Source organism: Coffea eugenioides, chromosome 2, assembly GCF_003713205.1.
Source record: "Coffea eugenioides isolate CCC68of chromosome 2, Ceug_1.0, whole genome shotgun sequence".
In the NCBI taxonomy this organism is placed as follows: Eukaryota; Viridiplantae; Streptophyta; class Magnoliopsida; order Gentianales; family Rubiaceae; genus Coffea; species Coffea eugenioides.
Window position 1 is genome coordinate 14,065,940 of NC_040036.1, and position 13,226 is coordinate 14,079,165.

At 37.9% G+C, this 13,226-nt stretch overlaps 1 protein-coding gene across 1 annotated transcript; it reads right to left on the bottom strand.

Moving 5' to 3' along the window:
• Nucleotides 1–209: 209 nt before the first annotated feature.
• LOC113760683 (glutamate receptor 2.7-like) lies at nucleotides 210–3,789 on the bottom strand. Its single transcript, XM_027303361.1, has 5 exons — nucleotides 3,395–3,789; nucleotides 1,904–3,228; nucleotides 1,422–1,731; nucleotides 937–1,328; nucleotides 210–846 (listed from the first exon to the last, which is right to left on the bottom strand). Exons 1-5 carry the CDS (start codon nucleotides 3,687–3,689, stop codon nucleotides 403–405), a joined length of 2,766 nt encoding a protein of 921 aa, XP_027159162.1. The 5' UTR covers nucleotides 3,690–3,789; the 3' UTR covers nucleotides 210–402.
• Nucleotides 3,790–13,226: the final 9,437 nt, after the last annotated feature.

Consider the following 13,226-nt stretch of genomic DNA (forward strand, 5'->3'; position numbering starts at 1 on the left):
AAAAGAATGTTTTGGTTGAAAATGCTTTAGAGAAGCAGTTTATTTTCCTTCAAAGAGAGCTCCCTAGAAGCGGAGCCTACAACATTACAAGGCATGGATGAAGAACATGTTCTCTAGCTTCTGTAATGCATCTACGGAGCCTATATCAAGAAGTCAGCGAGCTTGCCTTCAACCCATTCTTTCTTCTCAAACACTAAGAAATTTAAAAAAAAAAAACAAACAAACAAAAGTTCCCTCTATTCTGTCAACAATCCACATGAGTAATGTCTATTTCTACATGTTAGGCATTATCAAAATGCTGTTGATATGGTTGAGGAAAATTGAAAGTCAGAGCTCCTACGACATCTCCCTGTACCCCTGAACGAATATGCATGCACACCACAGCAAGCGTTTCAACTCCCCTTATGGAGCAGCCTCAAAATGCTCTGAAGGGTCTGTAGGACTTACTAAACCCCACCGTGAGGAACTCCATCTTTGAGCGAATGTCCCAGCTCTCCCCATTGATCTGCGACGCAAGTACGGTTCTAGTTCTACTACCTTATCCACGATACCTTTTATTCCTTTACCACCCACAATAGCACCATTCTGATAGGCCTCCTGGCGTCTCCAACATTTTTTCGTAATAAAAAATACAAAACAAAAAGTGGAAGTGGAACCAGAAATAAGGTATAATACCCAGAAGCTCTCAAAGCGCAGACTCTCAGGGTTACCAGACCCATCGACACTCGAACAGTTCGTAGATGATTCTAACCATTCTTCTACGAGGCTCCTAAGCTTACCATTCTCCTGCAGAGTTAAAATGGCTTTGGAAAAATCACGGGCTATTGGAGATCCTTTCTGAAACACCTGCAGAAGAGCATGGAGAAATGATTTTAGACTGTGTTTTAAACCATTAACGGTTCTGACTAGAAGACAGGATTGTGAAGGACTACTTACAAAGCCCAGTCCTCCATTTCTGTAAGTAGGTCCAACAGCAGTGTACTCATTGCAGTACTCTCCCAGGAAAACCTTCTGATAAGGCAGTTCAAGAAATGCTGCTGTTATGTTGCCGCTCTCAAATTCTGCAGGATAAGCGTCTTCGCTGTCAAAGGTCTTGATGTTTCGAAGTTGAAGTACATTCTGCAAATAATCCCTTACGAAGGAATCACTGTCACATCCAACTGCTGCATTTGTTTTCCTTACCCATTCTACATCAGTCGTACGAGGCTCAAGTCTGGGGACTGTAAGGATTGAAGTGAGAGCTGCTTGGTAACTTGAGGTTACTACGAACACCAGAAATAGCCACATCATAACCACCGCTTTAGTAGAGTTACTTCTGACGTTTTCTTCTGTTGGACAAAAAAGATACAAATTCAGGAAAGCACTTCATGATGAGCTGTGGAATTTTGTATCCGCATGTAATAACAAGAAGGCTTGCTTACTGTGAGCGAAGAAAAGAGTGGAGAATGTGAACCAGATTGCAGTTACGAACTGGTCTTTCCAAGGGCCTTTGAACTGTTCATTAGTTTGGTGTTCTATGTACCATACCACGATCATTGTGTAGAACATTATTGAAAATGTTGCAATCCACATGTTCCGAGTGAAAGGTTTCACAAACATCCATGGCATCTGAGCTCCATTTTTCACTGGGACCAGCATGGACAAGCCTGACTCGGCATATGGCTGGGTAAAATCCACATCATTTGATCGATCGGCCAGTATTGTTACATCGCCAACAACAGCATCAAAGGACTTCAAAGAAACATGAAAGAAAAACAAAAGGCTCAGTTTTTGAGAAAGAGATTGCCAAAAAAAAAAAAAAAACTGACAAAATGAAGAGTAGGGTTAAAAATATCATTAGTCACATTCAATGGTGGTTTCATGTAGACCAGTAATTTGATGAACTTCAAGGAACAGTTTATACCCGATTGATGACATGGTCAACAAGCTGGTCATAGCTGCCGTTGTAGGGATAAAATTCATAAGGGAGGGCATATTCTTGCTCCAAAAGTTTAAGTATTTCTTCAAAAAGATCAATGCAGAAACCGTCATACTTCCACTCACCATTCTTGTCATTGTCGACCCAATCTACCTTTACAAATTTCTGGAAAACTGTTCGTCCTGGAACTCCAATCTTCATTGGATTTGCATTACTGGGCATTGCCCAACCTTTTGGGATTCTGTCTAATTCCCCCGGCCAATTTACTCTAGCAGTCATATTTTGCATGGTTTGAACACCATCAACTGCACTAAAATTTATCTTCCCATTTTCCAATTCAAGGCTATCTGCAAAGTTAAAACTTGATGACCAAAAGCCAAGTTCTTTGTAACTCTTGCCAACAACATTGACAATCCTAAACATTGGTGGGCTTGATAGTGACTCATTATGAAAATATATATCACCAGTTAAGCCAGTGAAATTGTTTGATCGAATTATCGTTGGCAGTAGCATTGAAGTACCAGTATTACTTTTACTGCCTAATTCCATCACAACTTTCGAAATAGCTGTGATGCCATCATATGCTTGTAGAGCATAAATTCCAGGCTCCAAATTATGTTCACTTGGGAATTCCAATCGAAAAACTTTCTGAAACTGACGTCTAAAATCCAGAAAAGGAGTAGCCTCTTCTGAGTAGTACAATTTGGTTCCTAGAGCACCTTGAGCAGAGGAGATGAAGTTGGTGTCAACAGAATCTAGGAGATTAGAAAGAGTGTCTGCAATTATCCAAACTGAGTCTCTACCCATTAATCCTAGCTTCCTGGCTTCTCTAAACAAATGATTGGCTAGTGATAATGAAGATCGAAGAACAACAAACACCCTGGATTGTGTCATCAATAATTTTTCTACCTCTTCTCTGACTATTCCTTCTGGATCAGACACAGAAGACATTGGTGGAAGAACCAAATGAGCCTCAATTTCTGCATCAACAGGTCGAAGGGCCTCAGATAGTATTGCAAGCATTTCAGAATCACCGCCATATGTGTTGTCCTCATAGACTGCTACAACCTTTCTCCAGTGGTAAGAACGGATGATAGAAGCAATACAACTTATCTGTTCGAAGCCATCGGAAACCGTTGGTACCAGGAAAGGCCATCTATGCTGTATGAACAGCTGTCTGTTAGGAGCTGGTGCTAATGAAAGAACTGGCACTTGAGCTTTTTTCCCAACATCAGCAACCAAAACAGCTTGCTCCCATGTCTGCATCCCAATTATAACTTGCACTTGTTTTTGTGTAATCAGCTCTTCAGCTGCAAAAGAGTTTCAAGGGCACAAAATATCTCAAATTAGACATGACAGAAGCATTTCTAACCAAAGTTGACATCGAAGAAAAATCGGACTTAGGAATATCAACTTTACTTTTTCCCAATATTAGCAACTAAAGGAAGAAAACAAGCGGAAAAGAGGTGAACTAACCTGCAGACACTGCATGAATTGGATAGTTGCTGGTGTTACGAAAATGAATAGTGAGTTTGTGATTTGTTGATATACTATTGAAACTTTGAACTGCTACCAGCATGGCAGTTTTTTGCTCTTTACCAGCTCGGGAATCAACATCTATGATTGCACCAATATTGATGGTTTCTAGAGGAGTGCCAGCTCCTATAGCAGACTGAAAAAAGCATATGATGAGGAAGCATAGTTTCATTACAAGGAACAAGACATTAGAGCACTTAATATTTGTACTATTGGTAAGTAGTTGGAAAGCCATTTTTTCATCCTTTCTTTGCACAGCAGTTGGAAATGAAATGTGTAGTTCAACCTACGAAGGATGAAAGATAGCTAATATAAGCAAAAGCTTGGAAACAGAATAAAATTGTATTTTGACTAAATATGCAGGTTTGAAAAGTCCATGGTCATATTCTTTTGCAACAAGTGGATTTGAACCAAGACCAGCAGCAGTGGGCTAAAATGACTTCTTCAATTTACATTTGATTAGACTTTTCATCAAAATCAATAGCACAATAAGACAAAAAATTAGCATATCCTCATATCAATATGTGGTGACCAATTCAGAAAAATTAGCATATCCTCATATCAATATATGGTGACCAATTCAGACCTATTCTTTTCCAGGAGATTTACACTAATCACAGGTTTCGTTTTCGTGTATAAAGATATAAATTTTAGTTAAAAAAAAAAAATCCCCTCATATGGAGTTAACGAAGAAGCTTCAAGGAAGTACGAGGAAAATGAATTTCTAAAGGGATAATATCAAAAACCTCCCGTGAGATTTCTCTTAATATCACTTAGCACCTCTAACATTTTAAAAAATACTTAGCCCCCTTACTTTTGTTATTTGTGTAACAAAATTTACGAATATCCCAAACTACCCTTTTGCTCATTTTGCTAAATAAAAATACTTCTAAGACACTTTATTTACTTAAAAAAAATAACACCAACTAAAAAAAAAGTCTCCAATAGTACCACCACATCACAAAGCTATTGTCCATAAATATATAAATTGAAAAATAAAAAATATATTTGTAAGAAATACACTAGCACCAATTCAACTCTATATGCTTAAAACCGATCTTTTATGAACCTTATTTTTTTTTTCCCAACCTCTCCTCAACCCATGGCTCACGCTTTTAAGTTGTACTAAATCATTATAAAAATCAATTCAAAATAAATAAAGAAATCATATCCCACTCGATCACAAATCACAAAAATAAATAAAATAAATAAAATTCATTTTACTGGAATTTACAAATAAAAAATTACATAGTCATTCAGAAAAAAAAAATGAGTAAGGGAGAATGTTGCAAAAAGGGGACAGAGAAGAAGGGGATTTTTATTTTTTTCTCTAATTTTTTGAACTCCATTTATTTGATATATGAATAATGTATTAAGAGAGGGTTAATATCATCATTTTATAATTATTAAGGGAAGTAAGTGATATTTTCAAAATCTCAAGACTGCTATATTATATTAAGAGAAACCTAGGGGATTATCCCATTTCTAAATGCAATGGTACACAAGAAAAGTTCCTAAATCCTCTTTGGTGATGAAGATTCCGGGGTCCAGCCCTTAGGTTGCTTCCCGGAGTTCCACAATGCCTGAAAAATCTAAACATTTTATTTCCAGAAAAGGGAACAAAGGTCAAAGAGATGAATGGTATCTTTGATTTCTTTGAACACTTCAAATATTGTTAGATTCATGCCCAATGGAGGGCTTTTAGAATCTTCAATATTGTTAGATCAGAAAAAAAACTTTTTTGTTTGAAAAAAAAGAACTTTTTTGTTTGAAAGTAGATTCATGCTTCAGCGATATTATCATTACACCAAGCCTTATGTATGTCATTGAACATGTAATTGCAGGAAGATGGTGGAAGAATCAAAAGGACTTTTTTACATGGCGTATAATGACCGAAGGCGTGAAGTTGAACGTTGAAATTATATGTGATTAGAATTTTCCATCAAAATCAATAGCACAATAACACACAAACCTTTGCTTCTTCTCATATCAATACGTGGGTGGTGTTCAATTCAGGCTTATTGTTTTCAAGGAGATTTCATGGAGCCAACGAAGCCTCAAACGAAAATAAGAGGAAAATACCCAAAGATATCTAAAGTGTTTTTTTTTTTCCACAAACGTTAACAGATATAAATATAAATATATATATATATATATATGAAAACCATTTGATAATACAAAATTTAATTAAAAAAAGGACTACTATCCTCATTTCCTTTTTCACTATGTCTATCAGCCAACTTGGAAAGTCTTATTACCATTCAATATCATACACTAACTTGAGAGCAAATTGAGTTAGAGCATGACTGATTTCATTTTCTGATCTGGGTATAAACACAAACCTACAACTTTCAAAAGGCTGGACGACGGAATCTTGAAGCTCCACGAAGACACTTAAAAGGCTGATATCTAAAGTGTTTAGATTTTTCAGCCACCATGAAGCTCCATGAAGACACTTAAAAAGGCTGGACCACGGAATCTTGACCACCAAAGAAGATTTTGGCCTGTTGACCCCAGTGCGATATTTCAGATACATGGCGGCTTCAGATGTTCTCAAATGTAAGTGCCCTGGCACCATCGAGTTATTTTGGCCATCCACCTTTGGCTCAAGAGTCACCAAAAAAGATTAAATCTTTCTTTAAATTATAGGTCGCAGGTTCGAATCTCGTCTACTTGTGAAACAATTTAAAACAGATGTCAAAATACCTTTTTGATCTAGTTGAATTTCTAAACCTTATGATTGAATAATATAGATTAGGTTATATAAATGTTATTGTTGTAGTGCAAAAAATAAAAAATAAAAATTCAAGACACCTCAAATTACAATTTATTTTTGGCATCCCAATTACAAGTTGGCACTTTAGAGCCTGTTTGGATTAGAGTTTTTGAAAATTTTTATACAAAAAAATACACTGTAAATTCGTAACAAGTGAAAGTTTGAATTCGTAGCATCTTGAATTCGTAACAAGTGAAAGTTTGAATAATATTTCTAGGGAGAAAGAAAGAAAAAAAAAAAGATTGGCACCATGTAAAGAACAGAGAAAAAACTTGGGAATTCAATTCTTGCCAAGAAAATTTAGAGAGCAAGATTAGTATTAGAATACACAATTACTTTTACCAAAGATGTTGTAGGTGTTAATACCTGCCTCAAATCGTCAAGCTACGAGTAATGCAGCTCTTTCTAAGTGCACTAACGGAATACAGCATAAATCAAGGGAAAAGGAGCGTGATTTTGCAGGTTTAGCCTTCCATCAGAAAGAATATGTGTGGCTAAAACTACAGCCTCAACATTAACGGCTTATCTGCAAAGCCGGAAAGCCCTGCTCCATGAGACTTCTTGTAATAGACAAATGCACACAAGAAGCAAGTAACTAGCTCCATCACTCACTCAAATGCAGATTCATGAATTTCTTGTAAGATATTCAATCTAGGATCACATGTTGAACGGCCAAAATCAACTTAATTATCATTGTCAGGACAAAGAGTTAAGAACCAGTATCCACGTAACACGAACTTTTAGGATCATCAATCTGATTAAGGTTTCGACAACAAGAGCTTAAACTACTAAGAAGCTACTTCCATCTGTAACACAAACAACCAACTTATCAGACATGTCCAGGAAACTAAGTCACCTGTGATATGTCAAAGACCTGGACGTTAAAACGAAACCAAAAGCCTCCAGTGCATTGAGAAGCCCAGAATGCATTTTCAGGTTCCAGGATCCTGAGCGTTCAAAACCTTTCCTTTCAACGAGGACACAGAAATTTCTACGTCTTCCAACCTATGACAGAGATGATCAAGCTCAATAAAATATTCTTCAAATTTATCAACCCATTCATGCATGAAGTTCTTCATCATGCCTTCAATGCTGACTTGAGTGGCCTTGTTTTGGCTTTCGAGTGACAATTTGTTAAACTCTGCTGCCAGGATAACTTTACCACCACCACATGGATCATCCATATAAAGTGGCTCTTCAGGAAGTTGGCAACGCTCTCTATACTTGGAATATGACTTGTCTACCTCTTTCAGAGCCCTCCGGTAGTCAGAAAGAACACCCTGCATGAGACGTAGTTCACGCTCATATCTACGAATACCCTTCTGTTTCTTTTGCTGTTCCTCGTTCTTCAATTTCTCATGCTGTTGAATCATTTTGTTCTGCTCTTCAATGATCTTGTTCTGCTCCTCAATTTTCCTTAGCAGCCTTGTGCTGATTTCACCATCTGCCCGAGCTCGTTTCTTAGCTGCATTTTTCAATCTTGACATCCATACTTCCATCTGTCTAGTACACAACTCAAGGTCCAGTGGCTCATTATTTTCGGCATCATCACTCCTAGCCCTCTTTTGACTTTCAGTCACATGCTCATACTGGCTATAATTCAGACTGCAAATCTCGCTCCTTAACGAATTGTCAAAGGAAGAACCACCCACATTCATACCAATATCAGGCTGAGATTCAAAATTTTCTAGAGAAGTTGCGCTTGGGTGGACATTCCTACTTTGCTGTGCTTCAGTATGAACAGATGGGATCAGTTCTCCAATTTGCACATCCAAGTTCGGGGTAGGTAGTTCTATGAAAGAGTGATTGAAATTATTGTTGGGTGCACTAAAACGCATCTCGTTTTCACAAGTTGATTGAACACCCTCAGCTGAATAAAGGTCCTCAATTGAAGTGCATTCCCTTAGGGGATCGTGAGAAATATTGGTTTCCACAACTTGAATCTTTTCTTTATGTACTTCAGTAACTTCAACATCTCCTGGAGTACAATTCTGTAAGACAAGCCTTTCAGAGATGTTACTTTCACTTAACTGGAATTTCCTTTTATCATTTTCCTCATGCTCCAAATACATAACATCCCCCCTTTTAGTTTCTGTAACATATTCACTTCCACCCTTGGACGGTTCTGCATTTAATGTGACCTGTATATCATTATCAGCTCCAAGAATTTCATTCCAAACTGTTGCGTCTACTCCAACATTTTCTCCACAACTCTTAGAGGAATTCATCCCCTCCTGATTCTCTTCCTCCCCCAAAACATTCTCTTGCAAAATAACATGCTTGTCAGCTTTTAAATCAACCTGCATATAGTGCAAGAAGAAGAAAAATAAACTCTTTCCCCGTCACTTATCACAAGTTTATTTAACTACTTTTCTTCAGCTGCATTCTGGTGTTTCCAATGGAATTAGAACACAACATACAAAAAGGATGAGTTATAATCTAAATGCAAGGAAGAAATTCCCAAAGCATATTGTGACAAGATAAATACTTGAAAGAGTTATTTGAATTAATATCCTCTGGCACATATTAATCTAACGAATGCCTGCAATCTAACTACTACAACATAAATTACGAGACTAGTTTATTACCATACATTTTGGGAATGGAACCTATATGTCAAAGGAAACAAAAAACTCTAGCCGAGTTGCAAATAAGACTCACATTGAGCATGCAATTTTATCCTCAAAATATTCCTCTCTTGCACATATCATGAATCAAACAGTGACAGTGTATACACTGTCAGTGTATATAAGATTTACTCATTATTTTAATGGTATAAGAATGAGGAAACAAAACTGACAAAAAAAGAAGAAGAAGAACCTGTATGTTTTGCATCACGTTTTCTCCGTTGTCAAGCAATTTATGAATTTCAGCTTCACATGTTTCTTTTGCCAACACTTCCATAGGAAGATCATTTGAAATATTGGTTTCCACAACTTGAATCTTTCGTTTATGAATTTCGCATACCTCAACATTTGTTGGAGCACATTGTTGTAATACAGAGTCTTCAGAGGCATTACTTTTGCATAACTGCTGTTCCCTTTTGTCATTTTCCTCGTGCTCCAAACATATGATATCCTCCTCTGTAGTCTCTATATGATGATCACTTCCACCTTTACATGTTCTTGCATTCAATGTGATCTGCTTACTAACCACATCAGCTCGAAGAAATTCATTCACATCCATCGATTCTGGTTCAATATTTTCTTCTTCAGATCTCTTCAAGGAATCACGCAAGTGCGTTTCCTCCTGATTCACCCCCTCCTCCAAAGCATTCTCATGGAAAATATTAGGCTTCTCGGCACTTAAATCAACCTGCACATATCGCAAGAAATAAAAATGTACCTTTTTCTGGGGTATAAAAAATAACATATTTTATGCAGGAAAATATTCGTATTAATCATAAACCTCAAAAAGTTTGGCATATCATGCTTCGAACTCTCAAAAACTTTCTCATGTATTATTTTTTTCCGAACCTTTAGGTCCATGTTCCATAACTCATCATAGGGAATTCACCATCTCTGATGTTTCTGATATTTTTACAAACAAAACATAGTAAAACAATAAAATGGGAAGAAAATTCCAAAGCATGTTTTATACATACTTGAAAGAGCAATTTGACTTAATACTCCAGTATATTTTACACGATTTGGGAAGCTTTCTGATGAATCTCTACAATAAGATGAAATAAGAGACCATTTCATTTTGTTCCTACATTTTGCAATAGAACCTATGTCTAAAAAGAAACACAAATTTCTGGTTAAGTTTCTATAGACAGAGTAAGCTGTAAGCATGCAATTTCGTTCTCGAGGTCTTTTACGTGAAGGAAATATAATTAATTCATTTAATCATAAAAGAATGAAAAAGGGAAAGAAAAAAAATTAAGCCAATACATTTTGCATCGCATTTTCTGTCTTGTCAAGCAATTCACCGATTTCAGCTTCACATACTTCTTTTGCCAACCCTTCCATCCCCTCAGCTTCTCTTTCTCTTTGCACCACCATCCATTCATTTCCAGGTTCTGTTTGAGTGGCATGTCCCTCCTGATTCACTCCCTCCTTCAAAGCATTCTCATGGGAAGTATTATGCTTCGCGGCACATAAATCAACCTGCATATAGAGCTACGATAAGAAAAGAACATTAAATGCTTTTGTTTGCAGAAAAATATATGCAGGAGAATACAAATAGTATACCATCATAGACCCAAAAAAGTTTTAGCATATCATGCTTCTTAGTTTCCAATATTTACACAAACAAAACATATTGATAGGATGAGATGAGTAACAAAGTAATGGGAGGATACTTCGCGAGCATATTAAACAAATACTTAAAAAAGGAAACGAAAGGAAAAGAAACAGAACCTGAGTTACTATAAGACGTAGATTAAGCATGCAAGTTCTTCTAATTTAAGAAAGGAAACGAAAGGAAAAGAAAAAGAAAATCTGTACCTTTTGCATTACTTTTTCTCCGTTGTCAAGCAATTCATCAGTTTCGACTTTGCATGGCTCTTCTGCCAACCCTTCCATCTCCTCAACTTCTTTCTCGCCTTGCACTACCGTCAATTCAATTCCAGGTTCTGTTTGGGCGGCATGTTGTTCATCCAAAATACTCTCAGCACGTACGTGTTGCTCCTCCTCCAAAGAACCTTCTATACCAAAACGTTTTTCACCGTTTTCCTGATTTGAGACCAAACACGTTTGCTGATTTTCCATTCCTTGGATATCCGTAACATCCACTCCACTTACAGTCAAATCTGTTAACTGTTCTGTTTTAAGCCCCTCCTCATGGGTTTCCTCATTCATTAGCATGTTAACAGCATCTTTCACCCCCTCCTCAGAAACTTCTAAACTGGACTTTCTTTCGCCATTTTCCTGTTTTGCAGCTACATTGAATTGCTGGTTGTCTCTTTCTCGCCAATTCAAATGATCCATTCCACTGGATACAATTTCAGTTGACACTTTAGCTTTGTCCAGATTTTTCAACATGCCAACATAACTACTGGATTCTAGGTCCTTTCTCTCATTGGCAGGCATACAACTCAAATTGCCTTGCTGATGATCCATTTCATCACCCTTTAACTCATCTGCATTTTCACCTACTTTCTCGTCTTCCTCATTCATGCTCTGCAGTTCATATTCATGCTGATCATGATTTACGCCTTTAATTTGCTGCTCATTTCCAAATTCTCCATCCAATAGATAAACATCATTCTGCTGGTTCTCTATTTCTTCCCCCTCACAATCACGTGCAGCAATAGTATTCCCCACATCATCTACCATGCATAATTTTCTCTCCTTCCTGCACTTCTCCAAGTATTGGGTCCTCCTCTTGTAACACTTCACCAAAATATTTTCATCTTCCTGCCCAATTTCAGTAATCCATGCATCTTTTACAACGCTAGCAACACTCTCTTTACTGAACTCTTCATCAAAGAAAATCACCTGTTTGTCAACATTTCTCGAGTCCTCCACGTCAACCATCTGCAAATCTAGCAAATTTGATTCCTCGCCCAAAACATTCTCAACAGGCACATCTAGCAAATGTGCTTCCTCTCCAATAACGTTCTCAACATCCTCACTCTCAAACAACTTAGGCAGCTGATGCTTCAACAAAATTTGCATATGAGAGGCATAATAACAGTTAACCAAATCCTGCCCTTTTGACAACTCTCTTTCCACCATAAACCAAATCAACCCTGCCCAATCGACCTCCTCAAGCATTCTCTCTCTAACACACCTCGTAAACTTTAAAACCTCCTCTATCACCATAGAGCCATCATCCTGCAAAACCAGCCAACCCCAAACGATCTCTTCAAGAAACAGACCCTCCTCCTCGGAAAGCATTAATAACCCGTCTTCGCCACCTCCTTTTGCAACAAGACTTCGGCGACTTCGGCTCTTAAGCGGCAAATGCAGAGCTTTCGCCAGTGCTCCACGGCTGAGGGTTATTGACATACCATTCACATAGCTTTTACAGTACGGATGCCTCTTCGAGTTGTAGAACACAACGAGCTCTTTTATCAAGTCTGTTCGGAGTTCCTGGTCAAAATCAAGATGGAAAAAATCCCACAGGCCTAAAGTTGAGAGCAAACTTTGGTGGCTTGCAATATCTAAAGACGGCACTCTTTTGGGTGAAAATGGGATGGGGTTGAAATGCTTTGTCAAAGTTTCCATCTTTTTCTTGTTCCAGTGACACGTCATTAGGCTCTTTCCCTTCTTCCGTGAAGAAACTGTGCCAGCTTTCAAGCTGGGATTGTTGAACGGGACAATGGCAAGATGAGAAAGAGTTTTAGGAGATGAAGGCATGGATTGTATGGGCTGTGCCTTTGAGAAACTCTTCGGATCAAAATCACTGAGAATTTGTGATGGAAGTGTGATGTCTAAACAAGGCTTTTGATGGGACTCAAGATTCTGCTCATGGTCGTCTGATGATCGGAGCAAAGAAGAAGCTGGCTTATTATTAGTTTTAAGGACTTCTCTTTGGCGTTTGGGTTTCTTGCGTTTTTTGGCTTTAAGAATAGGAGCATCCCTCTGTGGCTTCCTGGCTCTCAGCCTCGCCATTTGAGAAACTTTCTGCAAGCTGTAAGGTTTAGGAGCAAAAGTGGAGGAAGGAAAGCGAAAACCAACAGGGCAACAGGGCAATGGTAAAGTTTTTGAGCGTCTTTTTTTTCCCTTGTTTCTGCTCTTGTGCAGCGGGATTAAGGAGCCTTTAATACGGAGCAGTTCGATTCATGCCAAAGCCTGTGGTCAGAAAGGTTTGAATGGGAGTCGAGGACAAGAAAGAACAGGACGCTTTTGAAGGTAGCAAGCAGGCAAAATTGCTCTGCTGGACGGGAGCAGAAGCTGAAACTTGAAAGGCTGCTTTGTTACATATTCTCTTGTTGTACAAGCTGCCTACCCTATTTGTTATGATGGCACAAGTGAAATTTTTGCTGGCATCTGAACTCAACCATTTTTGGGAAATGGAATCGCCAAGGACCTCCTGTATTGATTGGGA

Excerpts from the sequence above, each read along its gene's own strand:
- LOC113760683 (XM_027303361.1), bottom strand. The coding sequence starts at position 3,689 with ATGGCTTTCCAACTACTTACCAATAGTACAAATATTAAGTGCTCTAAT. Across the intron at positions 1,732-1,903 it reads TTGACCATGTCATCAATCGG|TCCTTTGATGCTGTTGTTGG; the intron begins GTATAAACTGTT and ends GTTTCTTTGAAG. Across the intron at positions 1,329-1,421 it reads CACTCTTTTCTTCGCTCACA|AAGAAAACGTCAGAAGTAAC; the intron begins GTAAGCAAGCCT and ends TTTGTCCAACAG.